Here is a 20452-nt window from a genome sequence, read left to right on the forward strand (position 1 = left end):
AATGCTTTTACAAAAGGAAATGGTCTGATGTGTGAAAGGAGGTCCAATAAGGTTCTTATGGAGAACATCTACCATAAAACTAAACAGTCTACCCAATTGGGGAAAATATCTGATCCTATTTTGTGTTAAAAGCTCAGAAAATGGACCCCAGGATGACTGGGGTGGAGTTAAAGTCCCATCTGAGGACAGATAACTCCCATCAGAAGTACTTTCATCCCTGATTGTAGTCCACAGGAAGCACAGGGCTCCGACCCAAACACCACCGCGCTGCCAATTAACTAAAGATCTGATAACACTGGAAGCATGAGGCAACAGTGACGGTTACAAATGAGCTACTTTGTCAAGTATTTTTTATTTGGGTGAATTCAGTTCGAGCACAAACACAAGATAATAGAAACAAAAAGGCAACAGGTCTCATACAAAATCTGAAAACATCTATAAACTGAGAACGTATACAACAAAACTACGTTAAGTCTTGAGAGTGCAGCGCCATCCCTCGGTGAGACAAGCCTATGTTAGCGTAACGTTAACGGCAGTAAGCAGCGTCCTCAGTGTGGCACAGAAGGGACCAGAGCGTCTGCGCTCCTTGAGGCGGGAGGGAAATTGGCAAAACTACATTTGGTGTGTAAACGCCTGATGCAAGTTAACTTGAAGAAAGCTGCATAGCAGGTCCAGGTGTGTCAGTGTGGCACGAACGTGCACAGTATTAGCTGAAATAGGAAAGATCAGAGTAGGAGGAGAGGAGAAGGTGGGCTGTACTTGATATACACAATATTTAGGTGTCGGAGGTCCCTGGACGTGATCCCTCTGTTACGGAACAGCTGACCTCAGTAGGCGCCTTTGGCTGCTGACTTCCTGTCCAATGGGACGTCGGCACATCGCAGCCAATTTTGTTGAGCTATCTTTGAAAGCAGTAAAATAAGAGTATGGATGAAAGAAATCCGTCATATTCCCGGTAAGAGTCTGTTATGGTGCGTGTTGGGGGGGGGCGGGTGGAGCGATCATGTGGCTGGTCAAACGCGGGCCGGGTCGTGGTCGCGGCCGTCGGAGCGGGGCTGCTGCATCTGCACCACCACCGTCTCCACGGTGACCTCCTCGCTGTCGCTGCTGTCCAGCTCTTCGTCGTATTCCGAGGAATCCTGGTCCTGCTCCGAGCGCGACTCTGCCGACATGGTGCCGAAGGAGTGGGCGCTGGTGGAGGCCAGGGAGCGCAGCAGCGGGGTGCTCTCCGACACCTCGTTCTCGTCGGGGCCGCTGTCGCCCTCCTCGGAGTCGGAATCGGAGTCGCCCTGCGAGGGAACCACTTTCTGCTTGCACACCGGACACGTCTTCTTGGTTTTGGTCAACCACGGATCCACGCATTTGCTGTGGTAGGCTGGTGACGACACAGACGGCGATCAGGTTGAGCGTCTCCGCTCGGCACCAGGTAAGAACGTCACGTCAGCGTCGGGGGGGGGGGGGGGGGGGGGGGGGGCAAAGAAGACGTTGGCGACTCACCGTGAGAACATGGCAGGACTCTGAGCTTGTCCCCCTCTTCGTATTCATCCAGGCAAATGGCGCACACGTCATAGCTGTCCCCTGAGGAATAAAAGTGATGAATGTAAACAGTCTGCACAGGTGTGTCAGAAACAGGTGTGCACGCCCCCTAATGGTGGGGTGCAGAATAGGTCACATTCACAATGACTGATGGGTGGACTCGAGTTTTCTTCTCATCAGTTCAATTTCTGTTTCTCGTGCAAAAAGGATCAGGTGAAAGGTGCTGAGTGACATCACCAGATCCAGATGGGACCCTGGATTTCTCTCCCTTCGTCCACAATGGGAGGAAGCTGAGCTGAGTCAGCGTTTATCCCCCCACTAAACACTCAGTTCTCTTACATGCGGCGCCTCTTTTCCTTAAATGACCCTGAAATGTTCCATCTTCCTCCTCAGCCTGCAGGTACGCTTCCGTTAACCTGCAGGAACTTGACTCTCCCATCAGATTCCAGAGTTCTTCCTCTGTCCTGCCTGGGTCAGTAGATGGTGGGAGGGAGCTGCTATGTTTACATGAGCTCTAAATGAGCATGTTTTCACTGCCTGGATTCTCCGTGTCCGTGCCCAGGCTGCATGTGACCGTATAAGGATGGGGAGTCACATCCCCCCTCCTCCTCCTCCTCTCTGAGCTGCAGAGGTTCCCAACTTTGCTCAAACTTTCCTAATCCCAAAAATATAATCCCCAATTGCAACCCGACACCCGATTTCCTAGTTTCAACATTAATCCCGAGTACATATGATCCTTTTCCTGCCTTCCGCCCTCTCCCAGTCCAGTACCGGTGCGGGACGGCTGGAGTGAGGACGAGGGAATGTTTGTGCAGGCGAGACTCCCGGACACACTCGGGAAATGCTGAACGGTGGCACCAAGCCACCAGAGAATAAAAGCCACGACGCTAATGCGGAGCGACTGTAAACACATCGCAACTTTATGGAAGGCTAAACGCAAATTAAATATGAATCTCTGCTATTCTATGGACTTTAAATTTGTTGGAATAACTCAGGTGCAACAGAAAGTCAGTAGCACATGGACTCAGTGGCCCGGTAGCCGAGTTCCAGATTGAGGTGGCGAGAGATTTATCACTTGAATAACTGTGCGTTATCGGCTGTATGAGAATAATGTGTCATTTAGACACCAAAGGTGAGCAGCTGAGCGACTCTTCTGCTGGGGAAAAGTGAAACGCAAACAGAAATGTGTGTGTTAGTAAATGTGGAAGCAGAAACCCGATCACGCTGAACAAAGGTGAGCTCCCGAGAGCTGACCATTAATGATCAGATCGCTCCCGACCGGTGCGGAGACAAGGTGGAAACCGTCCAGCAGCGAAGGTCAAAGCGTTCTATTTTTGGCCTGTGGAGTCACAAAAAACTCTGACATCATCGAGCTGCCGCTGGCACGTGGGCCGGGCCGGAGGAGGGGAAAACCGCCTGCTGGCCATGGCACCAGGAGCTCACACGCCTCCGCCCAATCCAAACAGTCCTCCGGGGCAACATTTCACCTAGCCCCACGCCACAATTAGTGGCTTTTGATTAGATTTGATGCATCAAAAGGCCGATTTAGCGAGCTATTAAATTTCACTGTTCACACTGGGCACAGCTCTCCGCGACAGTGCACGATTTACTGCTTCTGTCCTCGCTGTCATTCTCCCCCTCTGTGCGCTCCAACCGATCCCTCTTCCAACAACACCGCGTTATTATAGCGATAGCATGCGTGTTGAAAGGAAACGAAAAGAAAAGAGAAATAAACCGTGAATCCGATGTCCCGTTTTGATGAGATCGGCCTCGACAGCTGCACATTTAAAGAGAACGTGCGTCTCGCATTTTAGCGACGTGCATCGTCCACATGTTGGGAATCCCTTTCACGTTTCGGGGCCAGTAGCACATCTTAAAAAGGACTTGTGGGCCCAGCGCAGCTCCCGTCCTCACTGCGTTTCATTAATCACCAGCCCAACAGCATTCCTGACGCTCAGGGGACCCACACTGTCCTACTGAACTTTAGATGGGGGGGGGGGGGGGGGGCTGGAGCACGAGTAGCTGACGCAGAAGTTTTTGGGTTTTTTTTAAAGGCTGCTGGGAGCCAGAGAACGCCGCTCTGTCCCGACGAGCCTCACGGATGCTGAGGCACTGCAGCTGCTGCACGTATGCGCGTCATTTCCTGCCCGTCATCTCTAAGCGGCGAGGCGAGGAGAGGAAGGTGGGGGGGGGGGGGGGGATCAGACTGCTCGGGGGTCAGGGGTCAGAGGGAGAGCCTGGCCTTTCTTCGGCCTCAGCAAGCGGTGAAAACAATCTGGCCTTTTTTCCTCCGCTGGCGTGTGGCTCGGGTATCAGCTAGAGCCTGTCTAGGTGACGGTGACGCTCGCCACCCTGGGCGCCAACCACAACGGCCTTGGTAATGATGACACAAGCTCTGCTATAAATCCCAGAGCATAAGTCCAGTTCATGGCAGAGCGGCGGTGCGTGGGGACAGCTGCAGCAGCTGCTGTTATATAATCCCATATGTTGACACAGGTCTTCCATTTCCCACTGCTTTGTAGGCCACTTGGCTATTGTTGTTTTATTGTGTTGGTAACTCTGACGTCTCCACCGCCATCACAAACCAACTTTGATGAGGAGACAAAGGCACGAAGCAGCAGAACATGTCTGAAAACGGGTTTAGAGCGTCATATTTCAGCAGAGACGCGTCCTGCCAGAGCAGCAGCAGCTGAGGCCGATCAGCTGCTTCACATCTTCATACAAATTACTGCATTTACTCTGAAGTCATTGCACAGTGCTGCATTTATGCACCGCAGTAAAAACCAACTTCTAAATGCGGCGCAGATGCAACAACCACGGGACCCGTAATCATCCTATAATGAGTCATTAATAGATTAAAACCACAGCGAGTATCTCTGACTTTAATGCTGTTTACTGGTACCATAAAGCACGCTGTGATGTCTGGATACAGCTTCACTGTTTATTGCCAGTTTGGTTGTTACAGCAGAAAGAAATGAAAGTCTGGACACAGCTGGCAGAGCCTGGCTATGCGCAGCTATGCTAGACTATAGTGATCTGTGACTGGTTTAATGGGCAGAGCACAAAACCCTCAGAAGGAGAAGTGAAACAACTGACTGTCCCCGAGTGTCACATGACCCGTGTTGGCTGGAACTGTGCTGTCCTATTAAGTCAGGCTATTGCTGAAGGTTCATGATGCCAAAAAGAGGTATAAAACAAAGTTAAAGAAATCATAACACTTATTATCTTGTGATAACTGCTCTAATATCTCTAAAAATGGACGTAAGAGGGACTGGACGTCTCATTACAACCGAGGGACGGTCCCACTGTTACGGCCCCTCCTGCTACAGGCCGCTCACCCACTCTCACTTGCCAACTGAGCATTGCTCCAGAGCGACGGTTTAAAGTGATTATGAGGAGATTTGGTGTCCCCTTTCTGTGTCACCCAAAGCTCTGACTCAGCGAACAGGAGCGCAGACGCCGTTTCCTGGATGTCTGAAGTCACTGCTGCAGCTAAGGTCGCTGGGTGCTGGAAACCCTGAGTCACGGTTGCCGCCGCACGTGGGCAGCCCGGGGACAGAGAGCCGACCCATGCATGTGTGTCAAGGCCAGGTGGGGACGGGCGGCTCCGCCCGGTCAATGCCAGCTCTCGGGAGGGAACACACTCATCACGCACCATCCTCAGCTCCCGGGTGTTCCCCTGCACAACCCAGCTGCCAGAGGAAAAAGAGCCAGCCTGGAAAAGCTCTGCACACACCGACAACACGTAGAGCGGCGAGAGTTTGCCATCGCCGGTCTGAACACTCTAAGAAAAAACGCGCTTGGCTTTAACTCCCATCAGGCCTCTGAAGCGATAATTCCAAAATATTAATCTGATTAGTTCTAATGTGCCGAGCTCCGGAGACAAATTATGTGTGGGGATACACCGAAGACCCGTGCCTGAGGGGAGACACGAAGAGACACCTGACAGACAGAGGTACGAGCTCTAGTGCAGACTGGAGCGCTGCCATTTTCATTTCCCACCCGATTCTATTAAATATGCAAATCTTGCACCTGTATTTAATGTCGGAAGTGAACATCCTCCACCGGTGGGGGGATGGGATCAGGTGCCCACGTACCTTTCTTGTACTTGTGAATGGGGAGTTTCTTCAGCTGATCTTTGTGTAAGCGGCTCCGGCGAGCTCTGCGTCGGTCCTGCACAAACTTGGTGATCTAAGAACAGCAAATACAGGAAACACCCGCATTTGAGGATCCCTTCGCTGGATCAAAGGGGTAACACAGCACTTCAAAAGGAAGGGCTAGCACTGTTAACTGCTGCAAAGCTGTCTGAAGGAAGCTACCATGAAAACAACAATGAGGATAAGGCAAATTCCCACGATGATAAGGAAGGGGATCAGGTAGTATTCCAGGGGGAGGCTGAAATCCGGCATGAGGACCACATGTCCCCTACAAAAAAAAACACAAAAGAGGACATAAATGCAGTTTAGGTGAGCCAAATATATTCAGTGAGTCAAATATATTTGCAAGCTTCCTCTCAGGAAGGTGACACCTTTTAAAGGCTTCACACGTCTCTTGCTGTGAACTGCTGATGGCCCAGAACCACATGGCTGACAGGTGTTTATTACTCAGCAAAAAAGTTCCACTTCCATCCAGATCTGACTAGCGGAACGTGGACGCAGATGTAATTTTAAATGGGAATGCAGTCATTCCTGTGACAGGCTGAAAGTTCCGTGTCAGCAGGGGACTGTGATATGTTACATTATTATTATTATTATTCACCAGGATTAAATTAAATCAGGGTCTGTGGAGACAGACAAAGAGAAGAAAAAACAGGCTGACCTACCCTTTATCGTAAATGTAGTCTTCTTTTAAAGAATTGGCCGTCTCTTCGCTCACAAACACTGAGGGGATATCTATCTGCTTCATGATATCCACTAAAAGACAGAAAAGATCATAGTATCGATAACAGGAGCAAGAAATCATTCATGTAAATGTTTTTATCGGTAACATTCAAATCTAATCGAGTGCCTTAAGGGGCAATTGAGCCTAACGGGCGTGGCTTTGGGCTGTGGAAGGAAATAGGGAGGAAACCCCCATGATGCTTCTGTGCTAACTGCTACACCACTGTGGAGCTCTGGCCACTGTGGTGCAACCACACTGACCCTGCTGAAGCCCCAATTAGGGCAAATAGATGTGGGCAGTGACCTAACAAGCGTGTCGCAGCATCATCGCCTTTACAAATGACAATAAAACTACAAACGTTGTGCAACACCTCATCCGTCCACGGTCCACAATCACGAGTGGATAATTCAGACTGAATTTTAATGTGCAGAAGAAGAAGAGGAGGAGGAGGTGCTTACAATCATTGGATCCCATGCTGATTAAGTCGTCCGAGTTCACATTGTGAACAATGGCTGCCCTGTACCCTGCTTTCTGAGCGTTGAGCACCTGTGAGGGAACAAAAACGTTTCACTCTGACGTCAGAATGGGTTTCAAACATGAGGTGGTCGGGCAGCTGACGGCTGAAACGGCTCAGATAGTGCGAGTTTGTGGTGTGATCATGTGGGATCTGTTTCAGGAACAACAAAGTGTTCACCACGGAACAATTCCAGTGCTGTTTTTGAATGGAACGTTTCTCTCAGAGGAAAGAGCAGAAAGGTAACGACATCACAGGACAATAGAGTGTCAACTCAGTGACCGAGTGAACTTGAACCGCGGCGGCGCGGCTGTTAACGACTCTTCATCGCTCTCTCTGGTCACGGGGTCACAGCAGCAGAGGTGCTTGAATAAAGTTTCAGCTGCACGGATCCAGAATTTATGTGACGTGTTTACGAGCACTTCAATAGTGCGAAAATTGATTCCCGCGTTTCCTTCTGTCTACTGGATCATTTTCAGCGGGCCCCGTACGATAAAGTGTATCGCTTCGGCGCCATTTACGCCAGAATTCGGATAATGATCGGATTTCCCCCCCCCCCCCGGCCGTGTTGTAAATGGGTCCGATGCGAGCGGAGCTGGTGTGAGAGCGGCCGCGGCTGCCGCAGAGGCAGGGGAAACTGATGTCCCCCCCCACCTGCTGCCTGTTGTGGTGGCGCTGACACAGTCTGGAGGCTGCGGTATCCTGTTCAGCCATTGTTAGAGGTTGATCGCTCACACCAGATGTGGGGGAGGAAGTAGGATGTGAGCAAATAATCTGGGAATAAATCCTCCGGTGTTTCTGACACAGGACGCAGAAAGATTTGCACGCGTCCTTTAAAACGGCTGAAGAGCCGCTCTCTGTGGACGCCGCTCTTCCCACTGCAGGCAAAGATGCGGCGCATCCGCTCGACTGGCTGGAGAGAAACATTAAGGAGAAGAGGTTCTTCTTTCAATAATCTCAGCGCTTGACCGAGCGTATCGCGCTAGCCCCGACGCTCAGACGTGCTTCTCTTTGCAGTGGCGTCGTAATTCGCTGTGACGCATAGAGATCCATTTAGACCTGCAAGGGGTGAGCAGGATGAGGGTGTGTATTGTGTTCTGTTTTAATGCTAATGCAGGACAGAACGCCGTCTTTTGTCTGCTCCTTGTCATTGAAATTTTATGCGCAGGCATACGTGAAGCAGCGTCTATGGCTGCTGCAGTGTTGTGATGCCATGTGTTTCCTTCTGAGAGAGTATTGTGTCGGGGTATCAATGGCGGCTCTGTCCGAGCAGGGGCCACCAGTTTGGATGAGTTATGCCCAGAAAAGAGGCCTTCTAAATGGAAGAGTTTTTATTCTATTTTATGAGAATATTATGAGATGAAAAGATACGAGGAGTGCACATGTTTTTATAGTTTATTTGTGGCCCTTTCATTTATTCAATATATTATATTGTAATTTATTCACGTGTTTTTATCTGTGAATGTCGTCAGCTGGACCGCGAGTGCTGTTTTTTTTTTGGCCCGGGGGCAAAAAGTTAAACTGGCAAAGACTCGGTTCGTTGCTGCTGCACAGATGGGCTGTCTTGAGGATTCAGCTGTTTACAAGTTGAAAATGTCTCGAATCTCAACATTAAGTCACAAAATACATCACACAAACAATGAATATATGCCAGAATGTCCTCGGGGGCGGGGCTAGAGGAGGATTCCATTTTAGGGCTGTAAATTGAAGTCAATGCTGCCAAATGAAGCTATAACAGAGTTCATTCTGCAACATTTTCTTTCAAATGCCTACATCCAGTAAGACTGACTGGTACTGTGCAGCCTTGCTATGTGATCTGTCTGCCTGGGATCTGCTGAGGAATTTAGCCTCTGCTGCTGGCTCACCCTCGTGTTTGCATGGGCAAAGATAAGGGCATTCAGTGCATTCCTGAAAACCTGAACACTGGGAGGGAAGAACAGAGATGGAGGGGCAGAAATAGAAAAGGAGAAAAGGATAAAGCACGCATGGAGGAAGGGAGATGGCAAAAATCGCTTCTTAATGTGTTCATTAAACTTCCAAACCTCTTTACCAGTTTTATGCCTCTAGAGTTTTTTCTAGGTCAACGTTTCACATGGCAGCTGTTCCGCACCGCTACAGTGGGGCTATACAGGCAAAATATCTTTCTCAAGGGCATCTTGGAATCTTTTGTTGTCATGTGACTGCATGACTTGGCTACAGAAATGCAGCGTGCTGTTCTCTCCCCTCTCAAGTCCACAGCCTTTTTCCAGTTACTCTATCATTCAGGTCTTGGAGGTAAACCAAAGTGGAAAACCTCAGATGTTTGTTTTGTCATCACACACACATTGACCCTTTGTCGGCTTCTCCATGAAGGGAATAAAACCGCAGTCCAAGTTATGTCTTAATCAAAGTTGAATCTGGTCTTTTAAAAATATTCATAAAAGATGAGTCATCAAAACCCTTTCCCTTATCACTGTCCCAAAGATCAAGCGGAAGGTTTATATCTACTACAGTAGAGTGCAGTTGGGACTATTCCAACAGTCCTCCAACACTTGGGTGTGACCAAGGACAGGGTGGAACAGGCCCGTCTGTGTGCCAGAGGTGACCGATAGTTGCATGTGGGCAGGACGTGACCCTCTCAGGTCACATATATGACTGGAGGTGCGTCAACACGAGCACCTGGAGCTTCCTGAGCTCTTCTCTCTACAATTCCATCTCTTCCTTCCCCTCGATCCTTCTCTCCATCCCCCCATTGTTTTCATTTACATATACTCTTTCCTTTCTGCCCCCGTTGCTCTTGCTGTATCAGCCTGAATGCCAGCTTCTCCTGAAATCCCACTTCCTTCTCTCACCCGCTCCCTCCTTTTGATGCATTTCCTTCCTCTCCCACCCTCCGTTCTACATCCAACTGCTTCAGAGGAATGTTATGCAGAGGCTCACAAGGTTTAGCTCCAAGGTAGGGACAGCTGATTAGAGGAAAGGAAGCCTGTCTTCTGACTTCTTCACATCCTCGAATGTGAGAAACTGGTTTTGCACCATTAACATTAATGTGCAGTACATTAATGTGCAGTACTTTAATGTGCAGTACTTTTGTCACAGCAAACTGCTCAGAAAACTGCAGCAACCTCAGATCTGGTTCTCTCTCTCCCCCACACACACACGCCAGTCATGCATCCAGTCAGCCAGTCATACCCCGTCATGAGACTGAGTGAGCATGTGCAGGAAGCCTGATCACTCTTCGGCGAAATAAAGCAGAACAAGTTTAAATGGGATTTAAAATGCTGAGACAATATTACCCAGGGCTGGGTCCACTGTAGAAAAGAAACAGAACCCCAAGAGGAAGAAAAAAAACCCCAAGGATGACTCAAGTGTGGTATAAAGAAGAACTTTCTCTGAATAAACCACAGGACACACTTTTCATCCTGATGATCTGAGGCTTTGTGGCAGCACCTTGGTGTTTCCTTGACTGTTGTAATCATATGCACTAGTTATTTTTTTAACCTTTAGTTGTGACCAAATCTGCCAATAGACCCTCCTTAGCTGAGAATACAAGGCTTCATATTTGTTAGGTAGTTCAGAATGAGGTCAAGCAACAGTAAAGAAGGCAGTAAAGAATTTCACCAAGTCCCAAAATGAGTAAATGTAAACAAATAGAGAAAAATCTGCAAATGGGAGAGTGGTGTGGCCTCTGTGGGGCGGTACTGAGTTGCAGTCTGGAACAAAAGAGCTGTCAGAGCAGGTGTGGACAGAAAAGGTGGAGACTGAGGTGGGTGGTACAACGCAATGTCACATTACTAAGCCACTGTTACATAACGAGGACATTTACTCTTTATGTACAAAAAAAAGCTCCTGTGTGTGAGTGGTTGAGATTTATTCGAGGGCAATCGGGGATTTAAAAAAAAAAAATCATGCCAAGACTGAGAAGAGGCACAAAATGGAGAGTGGAGAAAAGATGTATTGAGTTTCCTGTTCCCTTAAACACTAGTGCTTCACACACACAGAAAGGTCATAAAGGTCACTGATGACAACCCCCACCACAGTATCCCAGCATACAGGAAGTGCACACCCCAACTCTCTGGAGATACGGATTCTGAAAGAACCGAGCATCAAGGGTTACCCTCCTCCTATCACACTCTCCATCTTTCTCTCTCACACACACACACAAACACACAGCTGTGGGTACTTCTGTCTCTGTGAGGACGTCATGCATTCCCCAGAACCCTTACTCTAACCCCTCAACGTCACTATTAAATACACAATTCCGTCCTTAACATGAGAACAAAACCTTAACGCTCAAACAGACCTGTGAGGGTGTGACGACCAGACAAAAATGTCCTCGCTTTGACACTGCAGTTTGTATTATTGTAACATACACACGCAGGCAAGCAAACGCATCGTTTCTAAAAAGGCTGCTGTTTGGTGACGTCAATTTTCTTGAGGAGTTTGTACCCCCCGACGGCACAATATATGGACATACGTCAGTTTACATCAGTGCCCAACAAAATTAACAAGTGTGTGGTGAACCACAGCATCTTAAGTATAGACCCTCAGCATTCCAAAACATGGACTCAAACTAGCAACATCTGTACTGTTGACACGACGGGGGGAAAAATTCTGTGGAAGACGCGACATCCGAGCCCCCGCCAACAAAATCAACACAGTCTGTGAGGGAATGTGTGTTTGAGTTCACATTAAAACTCTCTGAGATGCGTGAATGTGACGCAGGGCTCTGTTCAATGGCTAAAACTTTCTCCTTCGAGGGTTTGTCGAGGTTAGATTTCAACCTTTACACAGTTCAGGGAGAGTCAAGGTGTGTGAGTGTGTGTGTGTGTGATTTTTCGGACACACAGCTATGTGATGTGGGGTCTGGTTACATTCCAGGCAAGGGAACAACTCACTGCACTGCCTGTCAACATTTCTGTGTGTGTGTGTGTGTGTGTGTGTGTGTGTGTGTGTGTGTGTGTGTGTGTGTGTGTGTGTGTGTGTGTGTGTGTGTGTGTAAGGAATGCAGTTATACCTTATAAGGCCATATGGCTGCTTCAGACTTAACAGTGAAACAGGAAAAAGAACCAGAGGAAGTGCAAGGAGAAAAATAAATCACACTGAAAGGAACGTCAGAGAGGAAACGTGAGGGTTGTTTTAGAAAACAGCAGAGAAGGGAGAGGGAGAGGCCGGGACGACGCCATTCGGGAGCAGGAGACGAATGAGGCCACATAGTTTCTTCTTTCATTCCATCGGTAACCTTCAGAGCCCGTCTACTGGCGCCGCGTCCCGCCCTCCTTCAGCGCCCACCTTTCCTCACCCTCTATTCGCTCGGTTTTACGCGAGGCTGAACCAACAACCTTTACAATGCGTTTAGCAGTCGAGCAACTGGTGCTCGCACGTCAGGGGACAAAGATGGGAAATGTTCAGGGGGCCATTATCACCATTGGTGCATCATTCGGGAGCTTCCAGGTGCTATTTTTACTGGTGACCCAGGTGCCCATTCGGATTTTTCTGACTATTTTCCTTCCTTCCTTCTGACTATAACTTTGACTATTTTCCTTCGCTTCTCCACATCGGCTGGACTTTCTCCAGTGTTTAGGTTGGAAACGTTCCCATTACAACCCCCCACACACACACACCCCGACGCCTTCCTCCATCCATTCATTCTGATTTTTCATTCTTTTTCTTTAAAAACACACATCAGGGGAAACTGCATTTCTGACTTCACGCGTCCGCACTAGATGAGTGGTGGTAAGCAAAGCGGTCAAGGGAATTATATTTGGGGAAATGGCAGCTTCCTGTTTTTGTGTCATGACCACACGATCCAAGTGCTAAAGTCAACTGAGGAGTTCAAGCACAGTTCGAGCTTTCTTGTCTCAATAAATATCAGCGCGATGCCATGACAGTGGCACCTTCATACCTTGACGTCAAAGTTGCATTCAAAGCGCTTGATGAGGACGATGAAGGCGCCCGTCAGGTTGTCCCTGGGGGGGGGCTCGATGGGCTCGCATGCATTTTCTGGTCGCGCCCCGATCAGGAAGCCCTGAAGGAACAACACGTAAAAGGGAGAAGTTAAAAGGATTGACAAGTGATAAACCTCACAATGAAAGGTCAAGTGGTGGTGGTTGACCAGACAACGTGTGCTTCTCATGTCATTCATCAACAGTTGCATTTTGCACCCTCTTAGGTATTGTGATATACAGTAAATGGGATTATTTGTGTCTGAAGTGCCTGAAGACAGTGGGAAGAGAGCTGGGAGAGGCTGAAAGAGGGATAAAGAGAAGGAGAACAAAGCTGGAAAAGAAGAAAAGACAAATATAGAGGAAAAGATTGCAGAAACTCAGACTAAAACAGTTGGAAAGAGACAAAAATAGAAAAGTGAAGACAAAAAAGGCAGACGGCAGGGAAAAAAAGAGAGGGGGGGGTAGTGCAGACAGAGAAGAGAGACCCAAATTGATTTCTAAACCTCCACTGCTCTTATGCAAGTGTAAGACTGCTCTCTTTCTCTCTCACTCAGTGTGTGTCTGTGTGTCACAGGGTGGCAGACAGGAAGTGAAGACCGCTTTGGGACCCAGTTCTTCTACAGTCAATGTTAAAAAAACCAAGCCTGATTATCAAGGAGAGTCAGCAGTTTCTCTCTCACTCACAAGGCCGTCGGCTGCCAAAAGAAAAACCTAAATGCTTTGGGTGATTCTCACCAGCTGCCACACTGACGTGACTCTGGAGAGGCTGCTGAAAAACAACCGTGGTGACCCATCGCCTTCACCAACCAAAACCAAAGTCGCTGACTGGGCACCCCAAAAGTTGAGCTTTTGACAAAAATAAGGCTTGATGCGCACATTGTTGAAGTCGTGACTCATCTGTAAAATCTGGCATGGATTCACACAGCGCTTTCACAGCCCTCACCGCTGGGGGCCTCCTACAATGACGTCACTGTGCCACTGCCTCACATTCCCGCCTGTCAGACAACGGCGCCACCTGGCGGCTCACCTGAGAACTACCCCCAGGAGGGGCGGGGCTGGCGTTTTAAAACCAGGAAATGACTATATAAGGAGAGGAAATCTATTAATTTATCAGTCTTTTATGAAAGGCACAACTAATGGTAAACATATGTTAAAACACAAGACAACAAAGCAGTTGCAATTTCTTTGTTATTACAATTAACATCCAATTTATCTGTGAAAAACATCAGTGTCTAATGCAATTCCAACCTAATGATAACCAAGTCACGATAACTTATAGAATCATATGACAAATTATATGCATGCCTGCGTTTTTTTCTGGTTGTTGAGCCTTTATTCCTTCTAAAACTCTTTATTTTCCAAACACAAATCCCTGCCTGGCCCTTGTCTAAAGTTACTGAAATCAACAGGGATGCAGAGAGAATTTATCTTGTGGATTACGCCATCATTTCTGCAGCGGTCACATTTAATCCTGTCACTAATCATCTTCACTATATGGCTTGTTTGCAGATCTGCTGTGGGTTTAAATGGCAGAAACAGAAAATAATAACCAGCTCTGACGGAGGGCACCTATAAGCAGATTAATACTTGTGTAACTCTACTCTTAAAATCAGTCATTTTCACACACCTGTCCCCACAATACCAGGCATTCCCAACAGAAACTGGGTGAAAATAAACAATCCATATCTGCAACATCCCTCACAGGAGCCATCTTTCTTTTAGTTTCTTTTAGTTGTCATGCTGCTAAAAACATATGGTAAAAAGTAACTTTGCAAGTTGAAACTAGAGGGGGGAGAGAATGTTGCGCTCGGGGCTTAAGTAACCAAGTAAGTAAGTAAACTAACCTGTGACAGTAAAGTATCGCCTATTCTTACTCAACCAAAATACATTTAATTTTGTTTAAGATATTGATGAATTTTGGAAAGAAAATGATGCAGAGGAAAGATGTGTAACCACAGGGCAGTAAAGGTTAACGCCCCTGCTGTTTATGTCAGAAGCATACAGTACATAAATCCAGAGAAGTGTTCCCTAAATCTGATTTATCTCACACCGTCACATCATTAAATAATTTAAATCTGGGAGGATTTCACTTGTTGCTTCTTAAGGGACATGCAGGTTTTTTTCTTTACAGTATGTGGGTGCATCCAAAGGCCTCTACTAACGTTGTTTCACCATAGAAACCACAGACATTTCGCAGGAAACCAGAGCATAAAATCTTAGTGTGTCTTCAGATCGGGCTGTAATTTTAGAGGTAAAAGTGTCACAACAAACTTCTAGAAACGCTAATAAAGACTGAACATTTCTGAAGCTGTACTTGGTCAATAATGGCAAAACTACAGCTAAAAACACTCTCTAAAAACTATTTATCTGTACTGTAAGACTAAACCTGCTTTAATTAGTCGCTTCATTTTAACCGTGCATTTATACCTACGTTTAAAATGATCAATGTGTACATGCTGCAGGCACAGGCAGACTCGTTTTGAAGCTCTAAAGCATCTGTAAATGGGCCCAATTATGTAAGCAGAACAGAGAAGACTATGTTTGAAGAGACGTTCCCTGTGGGAATCCTCCGGACACAAGCAGGCCTTTCGTCTTGTGACAGCAGAGGTTATTCAAAGCAACGTACAGCTGTCGCACTGGGAACCTCCAACGTCCAAAGCGAGCTGTTAATTAAAAGACTACAGCATCATCTGCTCTCAGCCAATCAAACGGTGTGATTTACTGGCACACACGGATCACTTTGAAGCTGTTAACCAAATTCTGCTCTCGCTGCCACTTTCTGTGCCGGATTGTTGAAAACATGGCAACGGGGCTGATTTTCCTGCAGAGCCTAAATGGAGAGTGGCCAACAGCTCAACCACCAGGCTTTAAATCCCTAAAATACACGAGACCATAATTCATGTGATAATGCCATAATGACGCTGTAGGGATGGTATTATGGTGGATAAACCTGAATACAACAGCCTTAATTTCAGAGAGTAATTATGACTGTTCCAATATTCGCTTAACTTCCTACATAAACACAAAAGATCATCATTTGTATGACAGCCGAGCTCAGTCTGAGACAGAAAATGAGCAGTTTATGTACCAGACGTGAATCATTCTGTCTGTTTGTGAGCTCTGCTGATCAAACCACCACCATGACTTTGTGTGTGTCTGCGTGAGCACAATATTATCCACCTCCACACATCTTTAGGAGAGGCTTCCGTGAACAAGACAAAGGTTAGTGCTGCATCACAATGACTTCTCAATGGCTGACTTTAGATTGCCAGCTTCAGATTTTTGTAGTTTTCTTCTTGAAAGCCTCATAACGGCAGTTTCCATGGTGAAGTGTGACATGTCCAAGGAGACAACGCTCCTTCACTCACCTTCAGACCCTCAGTTGGAAGCCGATACCCAAACCTTGCAGGCAAGTCCTCAAAGCTTTCCGTTTTGTTGTCAAATGTGTACTAAAAAAATGACAAACAAGTCACTTTTACTTATAACCATGACTAGGTATCTAAAAATAAAACACATAAGAACATGAACAGAGAAATAAAACTGTCATTCTTGCTAACCCATGTTGCCACAGAAACAGGAACATCAGGTGGCCTGGTTCTACGAATCAACTCACCGCAGCGATGTCGGCCTCCACGGGCAGCAGGTTGAGGAAAGCAAAGAGTTGAACGGTGAAGATGGTGTAAATTTGTGTGGCGGAGAGCATCAGCATTCCCAGTGAGAGCAGCATTTTGAATTCAGGTGGGTTTCCCCGCCACTGCACCGCTCGGTCATAAACGTCCACAACTCCAGACACAGATGGCCTCACACAGCGGCCTGCAAGAGAAACTGTAGGCCCGTCTGCCGTTGTCACACCTAAAAAACAGAGCAAAATCAGACTGGATATGAATGCAAAGCCTTAACTGACTAAACACATTTGTCCTATTTCACCTTGCAGAAACAGGTTTGATGCTAATTTCAGTAACCTGCAACAGGGTCAAGCAGGAAACAGGCAAACAAAAACAACCATGATGTGTAATTACAGTTAAATCTGAGATACTAAGCTGCAACTTCTGGTTGTGAGAACAATCACAAGCCGTTAACACACTTTCAGAAACTCACTGTATGATATGCTCAAGGTTACTGTAGCCAACACCAACGCCAATACGGAAGTCTACACCATGACAGTGCTTGCTCTTTGTGTCTGCTTTCAGAAAACACTCTTTGCTGTGATGCCTTTCCAGCATTGATTCATCTTGGGAAAGTCAACAGCAATGCAGGATAGAAAACAGAAGACACCAATATACTGCAGTGCAAACTGGGAGTGACTCCTGAAGGAATAGCGAGGACAAGGCTTTACCATGCTCATATATACTGCATAGTAAGGTATAAATGAAGGTGCTGCCCTTGTAGCAGAGCAATTACAAATAAAAGTTTAATCTCATTTCACTGCAAAGAAGAACCAGATTCCATCTGAAGTAAACCCTTGGTTCAGTCACTCTCAGTGACACCTCTGGTAGGGTTCTATGCTTGTGACAGTTGGGTTTCTAAACATGCGTGTTGCCTCATATATTTGCTTGTAGCAAACCTCCAGTTTAACCGTAAAAGGGGCAGGAGCTGACAATGGCCGCATGTGATCTGGTCAGGAGAAAACCACCTGCTCAGAGCATCAAATTCAAAGCTCAGGCAAAAGTGGGAAAATGGCGTAATACACTGAATTTGAGGCATATTTCCCCCACCCCGTGGGAGTGTGCAATTGATTTGTCTCTAAATTAATCTTAATGTTTCACATCAAGTGTTGTATATACTTAAGGAAATCAAACCTGATTCTGATTAAATCTCTGAGATTTGAAATGACTAAAGATTTTATTTCATTGTTACCCATAATAATAAACCACTGCATGGGGGGAAGAAGGGGGGGGGGGGGGGGGGGGGGTAAATTTCTATATGTATACATACATGTATATCTCAAAGTACACTGTTAGGAGCCATCCATATCATTACAGAGTTTACAAATGGCTAAAACATTTGCAAATAACAAGAATCATGCCATTTTAGTGAGAAAATGTACACGAATCTTCCAAAAAGGAAGTGAAAGCGGCAACATCCATCATAAGACAACAGCGAAGAGATGACACATCAAAACCAAATCCCAGAATCGCCCTCTGAGGTAACTGGAGGCTTCTCACTTAACGATCTTTAAAGCGCATCAACGCCAAATGCGCAGACCCGACAACCAACTGTGTTTTAGCAATAAGTCCAATACATGTGACTAACGTTACGATTTACAAACTAATGGAAAATACATCTAAAATATTTCGTACCGGACCTTTAGAGTTAGTAAAAGCTCTTTCCAAGGGTCACGGTTTGGTTAGAAGTACATCGGCGGAGTGGTGAAGACACTCCTTACAGACGAGTGCAGCCATCTACGAAAACAGAGCGTCCTGTTCCCGAGTTAGCCTGATGCTAAGGCGCTAGCTGCAGCTGTGTTATGGTGGGTGTTTACCTTGTCCAGGAATTTAGTCGCTGGAAGGGACAGTTGTTCCTTTTAGTAAGGCGTGCATCGTGATGATGAGCGTGCGGGAAAGCGAGGATGTCGGATGCACATCGCCCCGTTTAAACGATGAGCACGGCGGTAAGAGCAGAAAATGTTGACCACTGCCTTTAATCCCGTCCGCTAGCTATTTTCTCCCCATGTGAGAGTACAAACTTCCGCCACATGGGCCACTAGTTATCTGGCTTCTGATTGGACGACTCACCTGTCAGTCACTCCATTCCGGAAATTACTCCAGACGTAAACATATCCACGTGACGGCACCGCTCAACCATTTAATATCCCTCAGCTGTTAAAAGGATACTCAGATTTGCTTTATACCACAGATAATTTACGATAACGCTACTTACATTTTGAATTTATATACTTTAAGATACTACACGTTTTATACACTGTAAACAGTGCTGTCATCCAGTGTAATCTTTCCCTCCTCAAGTTTTCACTTTTAAATCTCTAGCACCCTCTGTAGTAAACGGGAGAGATCTTATTTCTAGTGGGTGGGATCCGAGTGTTCTCGTATTTTAAATCACACTATATCTATCAGAGTACATATCTTAGCGTAGAATTGCAGTTCATTTTGAATACCGTTGACCGTGTGGGGTAATGTAATTCTTATATCCCTAAGATTTTGAAGAGCTTTCTTGCTTAGATGAGATGCAATGTTGCAAATTTTGAAAATGTAGTAGGTATAAGCACAAAATTCGCTGTTTAAATGGACAAAGAGGACAGTACCTTGAGGGACAGTACAGTTACCTTGATTGTTTAGATTTCCATAGAGTTCAGAGTTTTCCAACAGAAAGTAGAGGACTGACAAGAAGAGAATGTAATGTAGGAGAATTCATTTAAATAGTTACATGAAACTGTTGACGCTTATTTTGACAAATTCTTCATACGAATCAGTGACTACATGTGAACTTGTGTAACTGTGGTTCAACACGTGAGGTCTGCTTGTAAAGATGTCAGATATACAGAAGTCAGGTGATTATTTTTAAGGGCACTTTCAGATGACACATGATCCAAATAAAACAAGATTTTATGAAATCTATTTACAAAGTGAATTTTTTAAAATCTGTAACTCCAGAGGGCAAAAGGATGAGAATTGAGGTCAGCCTGTAGAAAATCAATGAAAATACAATTCATTTTACTACTTTAGTATTTATTGGAGTAAATTTGTAGCAGAAGCATGAAAGTTTCATTTACATGAAAAAAAAACGGTTGAAGAAGTGTGGTGTAATAGTCGTTGGGTCACTACACTTGTCTGGTATTTAATTTAACATACTTTTACCACAGGATGGCGCAATATACATTTCGTGTGTTCTACTACTACCACTACTAGTACAACTACAACTACTTCTACAAATAAAATTAAAATGAATAGTACTTATACTCCAAAATGAACATTCTCTGATGGCTTTTTCACCCAAATCCCGCCATATTTGAAACTCAACTTGATTGAACAAAGACATCGTTGCCTTGTTCACCAGTTGTGTTTCATATTTCTGTTGAAATTTTTTTTCAGGAAATCTAAGCAACTGTTTATCTTGTTTATCTAAAAACAACAATCCCCAGGTCTGACTCTACTGATACTTTCAATATCTCTCGATGTTACCTTTGTGTTTTTGTTTGTTTAAAAGGGGACAATACAATTTAATAACACATGATTTCTCATGATTAAAAAAAGCCAGAATTAGCCAAAAGGCTAGTTTTCATCTGCAGTCCCCTGACCATGATGTTAAAAGCAATAAAATGCCCGATTGACCAATTTTTATTATATTATCTGTGTCTGTAATTTCTGAAGGCGGTTATCAAAGATCCAATCTACGACCAAGATGCATTTTTTTTTGCATGTCTGATCCAGATTAGTCAGATAAATACAATCATGTGTGCCTCACAGGGAAAAAAATAGAGTAAATTACTCCACGTTGAATTTGTGCCAACTCTTACGACCACCTTTACACATTCTCTCCTGGTAAACTGCATTAGTTCTTTATTTCAGTTGGCCATTTTTGAGCAGAAAAAACGTGCACGCACCTGACTATTTAGACCTAAAACAGCCTTCCAGTG

The 20452-nt window shown here is 45.9% G+C and overlaps 1 protein-coding gene across 2 annotated transcripts; it reads right to left on the reverse strand.

Moving 5' to 3' along the window:
* Positions 1 to 333: 333 nt before the first annotated feature.
* On the reverse strand, positions 334 to 18549 carry rnf13 (ring finger protein 13). Of its 2 annotated transcripts, none has more exons than XM_003974235.3 (10): positions 18341 to 18549; positions 16472 to 16710; positions 16227 to 16307; positions 12816 to 12938; positions 6876 to 6963; positions 6359 to 6449; positions 5856 to 5961; positions 5634 to 5727; positions 1498 to 1578; positions 334 to 1375 (listed from the first exon to the last, which is right to left on the reverse strand). In XM_003974235.3, exons 2-10 carry the CDS (start codon positions 16583 to 16585, stop codon positions 1014 to 1016), a joined length of 1140 nt encoding a protein of 379 aa, XP_003974284.1. In that variant the 5' UTR covers positions 16586 to 16710; positions 18341 to 18549; the 3' UTR covers positions 334 to 1013. The 2 variants fall into 2 exon arrangements, with proteins under 2 accessions (XP_003974284.1, XP_011613222.1); XM_011614920.2 differs by lacking the exon at positions 18341 to 18549 and adding an exon at positions 18164 to 18259.
* Between the last annotated feature and the right edge of the window lie 1903 nt (positions 18550 to 20452).

This window comes from Takifugu rubripes, chromosome 20, assembly GCF_901000725.2.
Source record: "Takifugu rubripes chromosome 20, fTakRub1.2, whole genome shotgun sequence".
NCBI classification, from domain to species: Eukaryota; Metazoa; Chordata; class Actinopteri; order Tetraodontiformes; family Tetraodontidae; genus Takifugu; species Takifugu rubripes.

What these genes read in the sequence shown, in the direction of transcription:
- rnf13 (XM_003974235.3), bottom strand. Translation starts at nt 16,585, where the DNA reads ATGCTGCTCTCACTGGGAATGCTGATGCTCTCCGCCACACAAATTTAC. An exon ending in TTCCAACTGAGGGTCTGAAG is followed by an intron (nt 12,939 to 16,226) that starts GTGAGTGAAGGA and finishes TTGTTCCTTCAG; the next exon opens with GGCTTCCTGATCGGGGCGCG. An exon ending in AATGCAACTTTGACGTCAAG is followed by an intron (nt 6,964 to 12,815) that starts GTATGAAGGTGC and finishes GTTCCCTCACAG; the next exon opens with GTGCTCAACGCTCAGAAAGC.